Source organism: Pteronotus mesoamericanus, unplaced genomic scaffold (assembly GCF_021234165.1).
Source record: "Pteronotus mesoamericanus isolate MK-2021 breed Mesoamerican mustached bat unplaced genomic scaffold, CSHL_Meso_final scaffold_99, whole genome shotgun sequence".
Lineage (NCBI taxonomy): Eukaryota > Metazoa > Chordata > Mammalia > Chiroptera > Mormoopidae > Pteronotus > Pteronotus mesoamericanus.
In genome coordinates, this window is record NW_026555330.1 from 12,973,847 (window position 1) to 12,987,007 (window position 13,161).

A 13,161-nucleotide genomic window follows, 5' to 3' on the forward strand; every position below is an offset into this window, starting at 1 on the left:
TTAACCCTTTCAGAAAGAAAAACGTATCTCCTTAAAAATAAAACAAATTCAAGGTCTTTTAACCAATTAGATATGATAATATCCTGTATTTATATCTAAAGACCATAATCTAAGCTTAGAAAAAATGCTGTATTATCATTAGGTTGTACTAAGGTTAGAAATTATTTCAAAGCCAAAATAGGAACTTATTTATGTTCCAGAGCTTCATGGGCTATACGATTTTCTGTCATAAAATATTTTAATTATATTCAGTCATGATTTAACCAAACAGCATCTCACATTATCATCTCATTAAATCCTCAATCTACAGCCATCAGGTAACTATTATTTTTCTCATTTTACTAACAAAGGAAAGGAAGGCTGACTGAGGGTTAAGTGACTTTGTAACTTCTTGGGACCCAGGCTCTCTGACCTGTGATGAGACTCCCCCTCCCCCAAAAAGCTTCCTCTCTAAAGCCTAGAACTAGACTGAATCAAAATGCACTTAATTTAGAGGTAGGGCACCATGCAAGCGGAAAACTATGGTTCTGCTCTTTGTGGAAATACATTTTTTGTTTCTAGAAGAACTATTTAGAGGATTCAGATTTTAAATATGTTTTGTGATACCATTATATAATCTCTAACATATTATTCTTTTGTACTTTTTTCCCTCTTAACAAAATTTTTACTGACACAAGCTCTAATTCATACGCATTAATTCATCTTCAAAATATGTTTCTTCAAAGTAAGCATTATTTCTGCATGTTCATGGATGAAAAATAATTAACGTCTGATTAAGGTCACAAGTTAAGTAACAGTGAATCAAAGCCCGCCCGCGCCTCAGACTCCCTGTGTGTTTTTGCTTGGAGTCTAATCAAATATTTACTGAGGCACGGCCTGGGGAGGGAGATGTGAGACAGGCCCTCGGGACACATTTCTTACTAACAGAAAGCTTAAATTAAAAGGACATGAATGTGTGTTGAGTTCCTACCTGGGACAGCGTCTGCAACGATCGTGTCTATGGCAGGCAGAGCTCCGCAAGCCACTGCCGCCCCCCGACACCCACCCAAGGGCACCAGACGGCCAGTTAGTCCGTCCTGGCATGAAACGACTGGCATTGTTACTCACCCCATTCTTTTTTCTGCAGCAGGTAACACAGGGGGAGAAACTGTTGCTGGAGAAAGACATAGGGCTTATACTCGGCGGGAATCGCGGCCACGTTCCACGACAGTGTCCCATTGTCTGTCCCCACACGCCCGCCCGCCTGCCCGCCATGGGCCACAGGCCGTAGTCACCCAGACTGCTCGCCGGTGTGATCTCCTTCCAGATCAGTGAACCCTGAGACGCAATCACTTCGCTAAGCCCAACGCGCCGGGGGAAACTTTGCAAGGGGCACAATTTTTTCACCTCACCCTCAACTGTCTCCTGACGGATTTGCTGGATGCTAACAGTTAACACGAGTCAATTCAAGTTTGTGTTCCCAACAGACATGCAGGGGTTGGCAGATTCCAAAAGGCATATCACTGAAAACACATTTTGGGGTCACAACTATGTCGTAAAAACTGCGCACGTCTTTGACATAATCTGGAGAGCTTTACTTCTAGTTCTTATTTATTCATTTGTTTCTTCCTTGTCCCCTCTTGATTAAATGGCTTCCACACTTATACTGTAAATACGAGTCCAGAGGGATTAAGTAGAGAGACACTAGTGCACAGGGAGAATAAGAACAGGGCGCACGCAGGGGAAAGCCGGGGGGAGGGGGACACACCCGGACACCCCAGGCAGAGAGAGGCGGGTCAGCATGGCCTGCGGCCGGGCGGTCTTGGTGCAGAGCCGCGGGAAGCACGGGCAGCTCCAGGTACAAAACCCGAGGTGTGATGGGCCGGCGAAAGCTCACGCCGCAGGGAAACGAGGTCCTATTGCTGAGACGTGAGTGAAACTTTTCTCCAGAGGCCTCGTGAAGGAGAGGCACGATGCAATCCCCGCCATGGACACTCGGGACAAAGCGGCCCGCGGTTCGCCTTACCAAGTCCCGCCTTACAGAGCGATGGTGCGACGCCAGCTGCAGTTTAGTTAAAGTTATTCTACGGGATCCCAACACCACTTTGCATGTTAAAGTATCCAGGGCAAGTGGTCACTGTTAATCTCAAGCTGACTGTTTTCATGTGTTTTTTTTTTTTTAACAGAGCGTGAAGGTCTAGCAAACAGGATGACAGATACCACTTCCCCAACTTTGATCTGGAAGAGTGAAATGGTCGATATATCCTGCAAAAAACGTCCCTCTAATATTGTTTATAAAAATATTTATAATCTAAGCCTGGTTAGGCAGGGCTACGAGTTTCACGTGCTGATTTGACAATGCCCCAGGAAAGATACTGCCCCGGCTTTCAGAGCTGAGCTGGCTAAGCAAGACAATGGAGGCACCTTGTCCGCCGTGACAAAGGCGTACCCACAGTGTGGTGGCTGAAGTCACACGTGACTCCGCGACTGGGTTTAAGACCTCACAGCGAATGCCTTTCAAAGGCCTCTCTGCATGGGTGGGCCAGGGGCTGCAAATCCAGGGCAGAGGGGACGAGTGACCTGGTCAGGTTCCCAACAGATGTCCCAGGCTCAGCAGACTCACGCTCACAGGGCGTGCAAGCTTTCGTTGCTGTTGACTTGAGCTTTGATGATTTTCCTTCAAAAGCTGATAGAAATGGGCGCACATGGGAATCTTTCCTCCCACCCCAACTATGACGTCCTGAGCGAGGGGCCTGCCCGGGAAGGGGCAGGGGGACAAGAGTTCCGTCCAGGGCTGCCTGGGCCTTCGCCCTGGGAGGCCCTTCCTGTCCACGGCCTCACGCGTCACCAGCCCCAGTTCCCCACCGCGTGCATCCACGCTCCGACCTGCTGCTGCACTAAGTATGTGTGGCGCATATTTTTAAGTTGTGGACCCGGAATCCATTCCCCGCGGTCCTTCTCACGACCTGGAGGAGCCCCGGCTTTCGTCAGGTGTTTGTGACAGGGTGCGCAGCCGCTGGCTCGAGTCAGCTCTGGTGGCCACGTGCCCGCTCCAGGGAGCTGGTCGGCCCATGGATTTTCACAGCTCTGGCCAGAGAGATGTAGGAGAAGCCTGCTGAGGCCTCCTAGGACAGAGCGATGGAAAGAAATCTGCGTGGCAACAACCCCTCCTCCTCCCGCCTTCTCCCACGGGGGGGTGTCCTTCATCCACTGCTGTGTGGGTGTGTTTTTGTGTCACACACAGATGCCCACCTGCACACATACAGACAGGTCCTAGGAAGTAAGACATAAAGAAATACCTTTGTACACAGGTCAGGAGAGAAAGGTAAGACAGACATATCTGAGAAAAGGCAGAGACAACCTCGTCCCCTCCCCAAACACACACGCAAAAGCTACATCAATATTATCACTTCTTTAAAGCTCAGAGAGAAGGCAGTGTTGCTCTGTGAAGCACTTAGTGTACTATCAAGAGCATTTGAAGATTAATAACCATTATTTGAAGATAAGAGTAAAATGCTGGTTCAAAAATAGCTATTCACACAGAGCAAGGACCGGCCTGAATAAATTTGGTGTCTGTTTGTATCGACTGAATGTGGCTATATGCAAATTCAGACTATAATGATCTTATGAAAATGCAAATTTATTTTTTGCTCACAGAAATACCCTGCTAAACAGCGATGGCATTACTTACAGATCCAACTCTCAGATTCTGTGCACATATTGCTAAATGTCAAATGTATTCATATTCATTTATATCTGAATGCTGCTTTGAGTGGAAAACTATAAATCACCCATTCAAAAATGAAAAATAAAAATAAAATGGATATGCAGCATTATTTGGCACCACAGATGAACCTTATTTATCTTACAGTTAAGTGGTGAAGTGAATAAGCATTTTCAGACAGAAGCTCTGACTCTGGAAACTCAGAAGGAAACTGCAAAACCCACGCGTTCCCCCAGTTCCTGTGACACCTTTAGCTCCACCGTCAGAAAGTCTCCGACTTTGACTGAACAGTCTGGACACCTTCTTCTTTGGGACCCATGAGACAATGGGCCATTTCTCCTGAAATATTTTGTCACCTACACTTAATCTTCGTCATTGAGCATCGCGCTGTTTTTATAAATGCCTCATAAATGGAGACGTGCTTGGGAAAGCTGAATGACCCTATGAAAATGTTCATCGCGTCGGCCCAGTGACCTCCGAACAGCTGAAGCGCTGTGAATCCCCCTTCCTTCTCAGCAGACCCCCTTCTCTGATTCTGCATGTTGAAGTAGGCCAAGGGTCGGTCAGGGGACCGCTTTTTTTCTCATCCTTTAGTGACCTCGACAAATCTCATTGCTCACCATACTGTCTGTCTGCTAACAACTACCAGATACATGTCTCCCCGTGGATCCCCACGCCCCCATCCTCTGGGTTTGTACATAGATTTTTACCTGTAACTCCCTGCTCAACAGGTCCACTGGGAACCTGACAGGCACCTCAACGTCTGTGTCCAAATCTGATGTCTCCCGAACCTGTTCTTTGCAAGGTCTTCCCCATCTCCATGAACGCGACTCTTCGCCTCCCCGCTGCCCAGCCCCAAACCCCCTTAGCGTCTCAGACCCGTCCCTGCTCCGTCCCGATCCACAATCTGCCAAACCGCACACAGCTCCTCCTTCCAAGTACACTCAGAACCCGAGCTCTGCCCCGGACGCCTCCTGGCCCCGCGCCGCCGGCCCCAGCGCTGGCGTTCTCGCGTCCACGCGCACACCACGCACACGTCGCCCTTGTCCTCCCCACGCTCCGTGGCCGTTTTATTTTAACTGTGTACTCCTCTGGCCACATGTTCTGTCTCCCTGAGACCATATCCTGCGGCTGGAAGACCCCGTGTGATCTGAGCCCTGGGTACCTGTCCGACCTCACTTCCCACAGCTCTTCCTTCTGTTCGTCCTGCTCCAGCAGCACCGGGCCCCTGGAGTGTCCTGAACCGGGCAGGCCTTTCCGGCCGGGCACGCTTTGTCCCGGTGGTTCAAACCTCACCTCTTCCGGGTTTGACTTAATCCCAGGATGGGAAGACCTTCCCTGACCCTCGTTTTAAACGGCACTGCTCCCCAGCACTCTCCTCCCCGCGTGTATCCCCGAATGGCAGTATCTCGTCAGCTAAATTATCGTGTTGTCTCCATCCGCGAGAATGCAGACCGCCTGTCCCCCAGTGCTTGGCACTGTGTCTCTCCCGTGGTGGGCACTGGCATGGGCTCAAAGGTTTCTGTTGAGCACCCCTCCCCGAAATATCATCTTATCATGACATGAAATTGCGTATCTCTGATTTTCTTCTTTTAAGCTATAGTTGTTTATCGAGCTGTTGCCTGCCCGTCTTGCTGGCCAGAAAGGTTGAGTCACCAACAGCTTGAAATGCTGGCTGCCCCTCAAGCTACAGAGTTGACCTCCCACCTACATCCCTCAGAAGTTCATGGCCTCTGGCTACTCCAGGACACCTGCCTCTTCAGCGCAGGCTTCCCCTGGGTCCCCCTGCCCCCCAGACAGCAGCCACCCTCACAGCACATCCCCCACCTCCCCACCCCCTGCTCTCCTCAGGCCAGGATGCTGCTGGAAACGTCCCTACTTCCGTCACATCCACCAACATGAAAGTGTCTTCTTTGCTCTTCCAGGAGCAACTCCTGAGTCACTTTACAGGATCCATCTCGGACATTAAAACAACAGCAGCTGCCCTGACCAGTGCGGCTCCAGTGGGTGGGCCGTCGTCCCACAGAGCAAAAGGTCGCTGGTTCGATTCCTGGTCGAGGCACATGCCCGGGTTGCAGGTCTGGTTCCCAGTTAGGGCATGTACGAGAGAAAACTGATCGATGTTTCTCTCTCACATTGATGTTTCTCTGCCTCTCTTTCTCCCTCCTTCCCCTCTCTCCAAAAATTAAAAAATAAAAAAGCAGCTAATGACTTCTGAGTGCTTACTCTCATCCAAATAATTTTCTTGCATTGTATTATTTCATCTTTAAATAAGCCCACTAGACAGGCTCCAATAATTCCCCCAAATTTTACGTGGTAAAACAAGACTAAAAGAAGCTAAGAAACGTGTCCCAGGTCACAGCGTTAATAAGCACACGAGCTGGGATTTGATCCTACATCGATCTCGTTCCAAAGCCTAAGTGACCGAACTGTAAATGAACAGCGAAGCTGCCTCGCATGAGTATTCTGGAAGTTTCTGCTGAGTTTAGGTTATTTTGAAGCCATTAATTTTATTATTGTGAGATAACAGCTACAAACCGCAAACCCTGAGCAGCAGTTACTCTGCAGCTGTCCAGGCAACAAATGAAGAAATTCACTTGCAAACATTATTTTGGTCTGCAGAAAAATACATAATTTTTTGTGAGCATGTCTGAGTGATGGGAAAAACTAACCATAATGCCACCCCTGCCGGTGTGCAGCCTGTCCAAAGTCACAGGCCCGCTAGAGACTGTCGCCTTGCACGTGCATGCCAGGAAGCCCCACAGAGATCACCCGACGCGTGCAGTGTGACCTCCGGAAGGTCCCATCACTGCCGTATCTCTGCCCGGTCATTAGAACCCCCCGGTCCTTGCCCTTCCTTTCAACGACCTTTTCCATTATGAGCTGCTTTGCTGGGTTTGTGGGTGGCCTCGCACCCAGGGGTGACTGGGGCGGCGCCTCTGAAGGCCACCCCAGCAGCGCTCCACAGAAATGGCCCCGGGGTTGTCTCCAAAGCGGCCTCGCTTGCGTTGCCATGGTAAACAACCAGGCTGGATTGCTATATCCAGTTCTCCGCCAGGGTCGCCATGGTGACCGCAGAGGAGGGCTCCTTAGAAGGACCTCACAAGGGTGCGTTTCCATGGTGACCCTCGCCTGCAGCTTTCTAAGCCACTTCCCTTCGGTCGTTCTGTGACCAATCGCGGCGGGTTCCTGATGAAGGTTTCTCCCAAAGATACCATCATAACACGTAGGGATTTTGAAGTGAGCTCTGTAAACACATAAACTGTTAGAAAGTGTAAGAGGTGCCATTCGCCAAGCATTCGATTAGTCCCTATACATTTCAGGAAGGACCCGTTTTGATGGGTAACAGAAATACGTGTGATGTCTGTTTCAAACGTTCATTAATTAAAAAGTATCTTATAGAATATAATGCACACAACTGAAGTTTCAAATTTCTCCACTCCTACCACATAGCAGAGACCTTGGTAAAAAAATTCTTTACAGTGGACCTGGCATACACAAGAACGGAATCAGAAATACAGATGGATCATTAGGTTATAATGAGATATCAAGGAAGCTTTTACAGAGCAAAAGACAAAATATTTGCAAGTCAAATGGAAAAAAAAAATGTGCTTTTTTAGTTGAGCTGGGAAAGCCGGGCCATATTTGGGCCCGAGCTATTTCTTCTAGTGTTTTTGCAGTTGGAATAATCCCAACTACTCTTCTTTTCCACTTAAAATGTGAATCTAAGCTGTTGTGAACAGATGCTTGGTTTTTTTAAGTCATTTTACTAGTCTCCTGAAACTTAAAAAATATTTAACTTTTTCTAGTATTTGGTCAAGGGCAAAATTTCAACTAATCACTCATTGCAATATCTTTAAAAATTATTTCACAAATAAAAATATCTACAGTTCCAAAGAAACAATTACAATTTCTGTACAAGTGTCCCCCATTTTTGTTCCTTCTAATGGACTCTTCTAATAAAATTAAAAAGTTACACACACGCGCACACACGCACACACGCACGCACACCCCCTTGAATGCTTCCCCACGCTCCACTCACACCCTGCTCCGGGGCACGAACTGGAGTTTGAAAAATGCACATTGTCCAGAAAGAGGAAGATAGTTCACTATCACGTTTCAGGGGAGTCTCAGTGTTCTGCACAGAGTCTGAGTTTGTAGAGACTTTTGCTTCAAGCCTTTAACGTTTTTATGGACCATAAAAACGATTTTCGGTCGCTGCGGTTTTCATTCATTCCCTCCCGACCTGTTTACAGAGGGGCTGCCTGGGTCCGGGCCCTGTTCTGGGGGCTGTGAGCTTCAGGACGCAAGTAAGAGTCTCCTGCCCATAAGGCGCCTCGATTACAGACAAGGAGGGAACGGCAGGCGGGCAACATAAAGCAAACCAGTGAGGGCGTCGCGTCCTGGGTTAGAACATGACTGAAGCAAGAGAGACGATGAAGCAGCTGGGATGGGGGAGCTATGATACTGCGGATTAGCAGGGGTTTCTAGGATGCCCCTACTCACCTGCCAAAAGTGTACTCGATACTCATCTACATCCTTGAATTTAGAAAAAAAAAATTAAGAAAGTCTCTCACATAGAGAACTCAACAGAAGTGGAACCGAAGGACTCCTCTTTCCCCTGTAAACCTGTTCTCTGAGGGGCAGCGAGGTCTGAGGTGGGCAAGCGAGGTGACCGCTTCCAGCCCCACCTCCGTTCGGAACCGAACAAACGTGGCCACGTCGCTCCCCCTCCAAGGCTCTGGCTCAATGTTAAAATGAGAATATGCATTTCAATCTGATAGCATTACTCTGAGATTAAAAAAAGGATACTAAAATGTTGTGGGTGATAATATCATGCCTGGAATTATAATATCTGGAACAAAAGAGTGTCCTTTGAAAATACTTCAAGGAAAAAAAAGTGAGAAAGTGAGAACAAAGATAGATGAAACAATCTGAGTGAATATTGGGAAATAATGAAGCCCGGGGGTAGGTATATGAGTTCATTATGTTATTGGACCTCTTTTTTATTTTTTTGACAATTTCCATAAAAAGGTATTTTAAGCGATTCAACTTGAAAACAAAGATCCTTCACCTTTGTAAACGTTTTTACAATATCTAGAAAAAAGTCCGTAAGAACACCAACACATTTCATATAAATATAAAACTAGGTAAGTGGATTTACATACTGAGTACTTACTAGCCGTCTAGAACAATGCTAGGTACGTTTTATACCTTCTTCTAACACTCCAATTTAAAAACATGAACGGCATAGTGTGCTCATTGGAAAAGACACTACAAGACAGAAAGGCTGATAAGCACCGTGTTCCAGCTTGCGGGCTCACCGGGGGCTGCATGGGTAAGAGATTTTGGAGAGAAATGTTAGTATCGTTGGCTGAATGCTTCAAAGCAAGCCTGTCAATGGGGCTCTACGTTCCTACTAAAAGTTTCAGTCACCAATTCTATACATTATATCAAGAAACTCCAACACTTACCAGATCAGTGTCTCCCCTTTTATAAGTCAAAGCTTCCACTTTGGAGTCCAGCTCTGCTTGTATTTGGTCCCTTCTTTTCATCACACCCTTTGGATTAAAACACAAGGATTTCATCATTTTTGCCTAACCAAAAAAAAAATATCCATTTCAGGATATAAACCGCCGTCAGGACTTGAAAAAATTTACTTTACTCTCTAAAGGCTAAACTGAAAGCAAGTATTGAGGAAATTTTTTCATAACTCCTTCCGTTTGCCCAATGCACGTCTTTCTGGTATAAGTCTTTTATACACTGTCCTTCAGGAAGAACAAAGGCCCAACCAAGCAGCCGGCCAGCAGGAGCACCGTGAGCAGCGCTGTGGTGTAAACCCGCGACCGCTGGGCACGCCGGAGCCTCTTGGGCCTGACTCCCGCCCACGGCCCATCGGCCCACGACAGCAGGGAACCAGACCACGGGACTGCGCATTCGCACCTGAAGATTTTATTTTAGCTTAAACTATACGTGTGTGAATCAATCGGCCAAGCTTTGGGCGCGCAATCATGGCCTTTTCTCCGACTGACAGGAGCCCCGTGCTGTTCTCTCGGGTGACCGCGGTCCCTAGGGACGGAGCCGTGCCACGGCACATGCCTCTGCGCAGCGTCCGCGTGCAGAATCCGTCCGTAACTCTGGCCCCACCTGCTAGTCTTTCACAGCGACTTTCCCTTGGTGAGCACCTTCCTTCCCAGATATCCCGCCTGGGCTTCGTGGACACGAGGACTCCTGTGGTCTGAACTCATCTTTCACTGGGCGTCCAGCGTTCATCAGGTCATGAAATTGTCCTCGTGGACACAAATGGCCGCAACAGGTTAAGGGACAAAAATGACTCCACCAGGGAGAGTTAAAGGAAAGACATACCAGGCAAGGGACTTCACGAGACACAGGTCTCTGGGGTGTTTTCAGAAGCACGAAGAACCTAGACAATAGTAGGTCAGGAGCGACCGGAGGAGGCAGCTCTGCGGCGCCTGAGTGAGAACTGAGCGGCAGCGGGGGAAGCGCGCCGTGAAGACCACGCAGCCGAGGGCTGCGCCCGCGGAGGCGCCCTCGAAACATTCAAAAGCGACGAAGATGTCTCCCATTTTCAAGCGATCATTACAGAATTCTACTAATGATCACAAATTCTTTCATACTGACTTCTCTGTTTAATTGCCATGAATATCAGGGACCCCTTCCCTTCCCAATGACACATGACAATTTAGTCCCGTTTATTTCAGGGCTGTTTCCACAGCGAGAACATACTCTGCTTCATGGGGGTAGGAATTTTAGGTAAGAGGTTGGCGGCTTCAGAATAAAACTAGTCAAAAGTACCCAAATGTAATCATCTTGTTTAGGCATATACTTTTCATTACTTGAGCTCACACTGCAGAAACCTTCCAGTAGAAAACAGAAGCAGATGGCAACATAAATGCTACTGATTATGCCCAGGAGTCTAACAAATAATACAATCAAATGAGGGCCTAAAAAAATAATTCTTTCTAGTTGCTATTATAATCTTTCCACACCTTTAATGATACATGATTTAAATTGCTTAATTTCCATCTTGACATAATAAAGAGCAAAGCACTCTAATACGGAGAAAGAACACAGAACATGCTACTTCAAATGAGGCAAAGCATCTCTTGGAACAGTCACACAAAGCCGGGATCAATGAGGAAGTAAAGCAATGGAACATCGCCAAGGAAACCGAGAGCGACGAGAAGGACATGTTCAAGGTCTTTGGGAAGGGAGACGGGTTTGCCCACAGCAGGACCCAAGAAAGGCAAGTAACAGCAGAAACCTGAAATTGCCACCAAATATTTAATGACTCTGTGAAAGGAAAACCTTTATCAGATGATAACCGTGGAAGAGGCAGATCTGGTGAAAGGCTAAGGCAGCTTTTCTTACCAGGACAGGAGCAAAATTTAAAAAAATACCTCCCCCCAACCCCCAAAAGCAAGAGTATATGGAAACACCTGGCTGGTGTGGCTCAGTGAACTGAATGCCGGCTTGCAAAGCAAGGGGTCACTGGTTCGATTCCCGGTCAGGGCACAGGCCTCGGTTGCAGCCGGGTGTCCGGTAGGGGACGCGCCAGAAGCAACCACACATGGATGTTTCCCTCTCCTTTGTCCCTCCCTTCCCCTCTCTCTAAAAATAAATACATTTAAATTTTTTTTTTTTTAATAAAAGAGTACATGGAAACGGGCTCTGACAAGCAGCGGAAGAAGTGGGCCCCCTCTGCATGTCAGCCGCCTGGACCCGCACCGCAGCCCCGGGACAGGCACCAGGCCTGCGCGCAGCAGGCACCGCGAGCCGAGCACCGGGCGGCTGAAACCCGTCCGCTCTGCAGGCTGCCTCGCTGAATCCCCCCACCTGGAGACCTTCACGTGACCTGAGGAGGTTAAACGCAAAACGGGGCTCTAAGAGGGAGAAAAGCCTTTCCAAATAGTGGGAGAAAAACGTTTTCATGGGACGGATTTCTTTTTAGAAGCATCCAGAAGGCAGAACAAACATCGAGATCCTGCTCAAGTGCTTTCTGCATAATGCCACTCCGGGGCTACACGCTGGGTGGAAGGCGCCACCCGGCAGCGGGGAAGCAACTCTCCTGGAGAGAACTTCCGAACGTGCCGCCAATTTTTAAAAATTGTAAAAGGCTGGAAAAACGACTCCTATTCCCTATCTAATCCTCGGTGGAGGATGCTTCAAGTCTATGCATAACCTCACAAACTGCTGTTGTCGCTGCTGATGTCCCCCCCCAACCCCCCTCCCTGCCGCGCATCCGTTCGTTCGTCCGGGCAGCGGACAGACTCACTGTCCGCACGCGAAGGGCCCCGCAGGGCCGGGAAGAGAGCGGCGCAAGAGCGCGGCGGGCGCTGCCTTCGCGCGGGGTAGAACGCGGTCGCGGGGACGGGAGGGGGGGTCGGGGCGGGGTGCAAGCGCGGCCGGGTGCTCTTACCATCAGCGTCTCACTATACAGCACGTACTCGTGGACGACCGGGAGCAGGGTCTCCGAGAGTCCCGACAGGCGCCTCTCCGTGGCCGAGCAGCACCTGGCGAGGCAGCTGCCGACGCCGCCCAGCGTGTCGGCCAGACCGTCTTCTGACTCCGCCCACAGAGTATGAATTGGGGCGTATTCCTTCATTTCATCCAAGTACTCTAAATAAATAAGTAAGTAAATGAATAAGTTCTTCCGTTTATAGACATTTTAACACCCCTGCGGGTCGGCGGTAAGATCGGGGCTTGTTTTCGCATCCAGTTTGCACACGTTCCTCCACACGGACACGGGAAATGGGGCACCGTCCTTCATCAACTTGGCGGGCCACGCTGGTCGGCTCGGGTGAGCCTGCCGACGGCCGCTGTCCAGGGACAGGCCATAACGGCGCCCCTTTTCATTCCCCAAAGCGCCCTGACTTGGCGGACACACTGGACGATGGCCGTTTCTGCGTGGGCTTCCGCCCGACACACACACACTGCCCCTGCGTGTCTCACAGCAACACGACCTGAAAGCAAAACTCGTCTTCTGCCCCCTCCTCCCGATTGCATGTCCTGCGCTAACAGGGCCGCTCCCAGCGAGCCAAGCAAGAAGTCTTCGTCTGCACAGTCACCAGGTTCCATGTGTCCTCGTCCTGTCTGTCCATCCCTCCGCCTGTCCATCCCTCCGCCCGCCCGTCTACCACCCACCCAGCAGCCGGTCTATCCTCACCTCCTTTCTCTGCAGCGTCTCTAACCCACACTACCTCAAAGGACTTGGACCTCGCCTCCCCCTTTGCCTTTTTGCCACAGTATATAAACACTGACGTTTTATAGGAATTAGAAAGTTCTTTATGATCCGTCCTCGCCGCGCCTCCCCAGAAGCAACTCCCGAGATTCTCTCCCAAAGAGGGTTTAAGTGCAGCCAAAGTCCTTGCTCCTGTATGAACCCCTCATGGCGTCCGCTCGCTCAGACTCTGCGTGTAACCCTCAGCCGTCCCATC

The 13,161-nt window shown here is 49.2% G+C and overlaps 1 protein-coding gene across 2 annotated transcripts in view; it reads right to left on the bottom strand.

Annotated features, from left to right (window-relative positions):
- Positions 1-13,161, bottom strand: part of SNX7 (sorting nexin 7) — a 56,420-nt gene that overhangs the window by 17,851 nt on the left and 25,408 nt on the right. Inside the window, exons 6-7 of one of the 2 annotated variants that reach the window (XM_054564797.1) lie at positions 12,144-12,343; positions 9,178-9,264 (exon numbers count right to left, since the gene is read on the bottom strand). In XM_054564797.1, coding sequence (XP_054420772.1) covers positions 9,178-9,264; positions 12,144-12,343 — 287 coding nt within the window. The remainder of the gene's footprint in view (positions 1-9,177; positions 9,265-12,143; positions 12,344-13,161) is intronic. The other variant, XM_054564798.1, reaches the window with a different exon arrangement.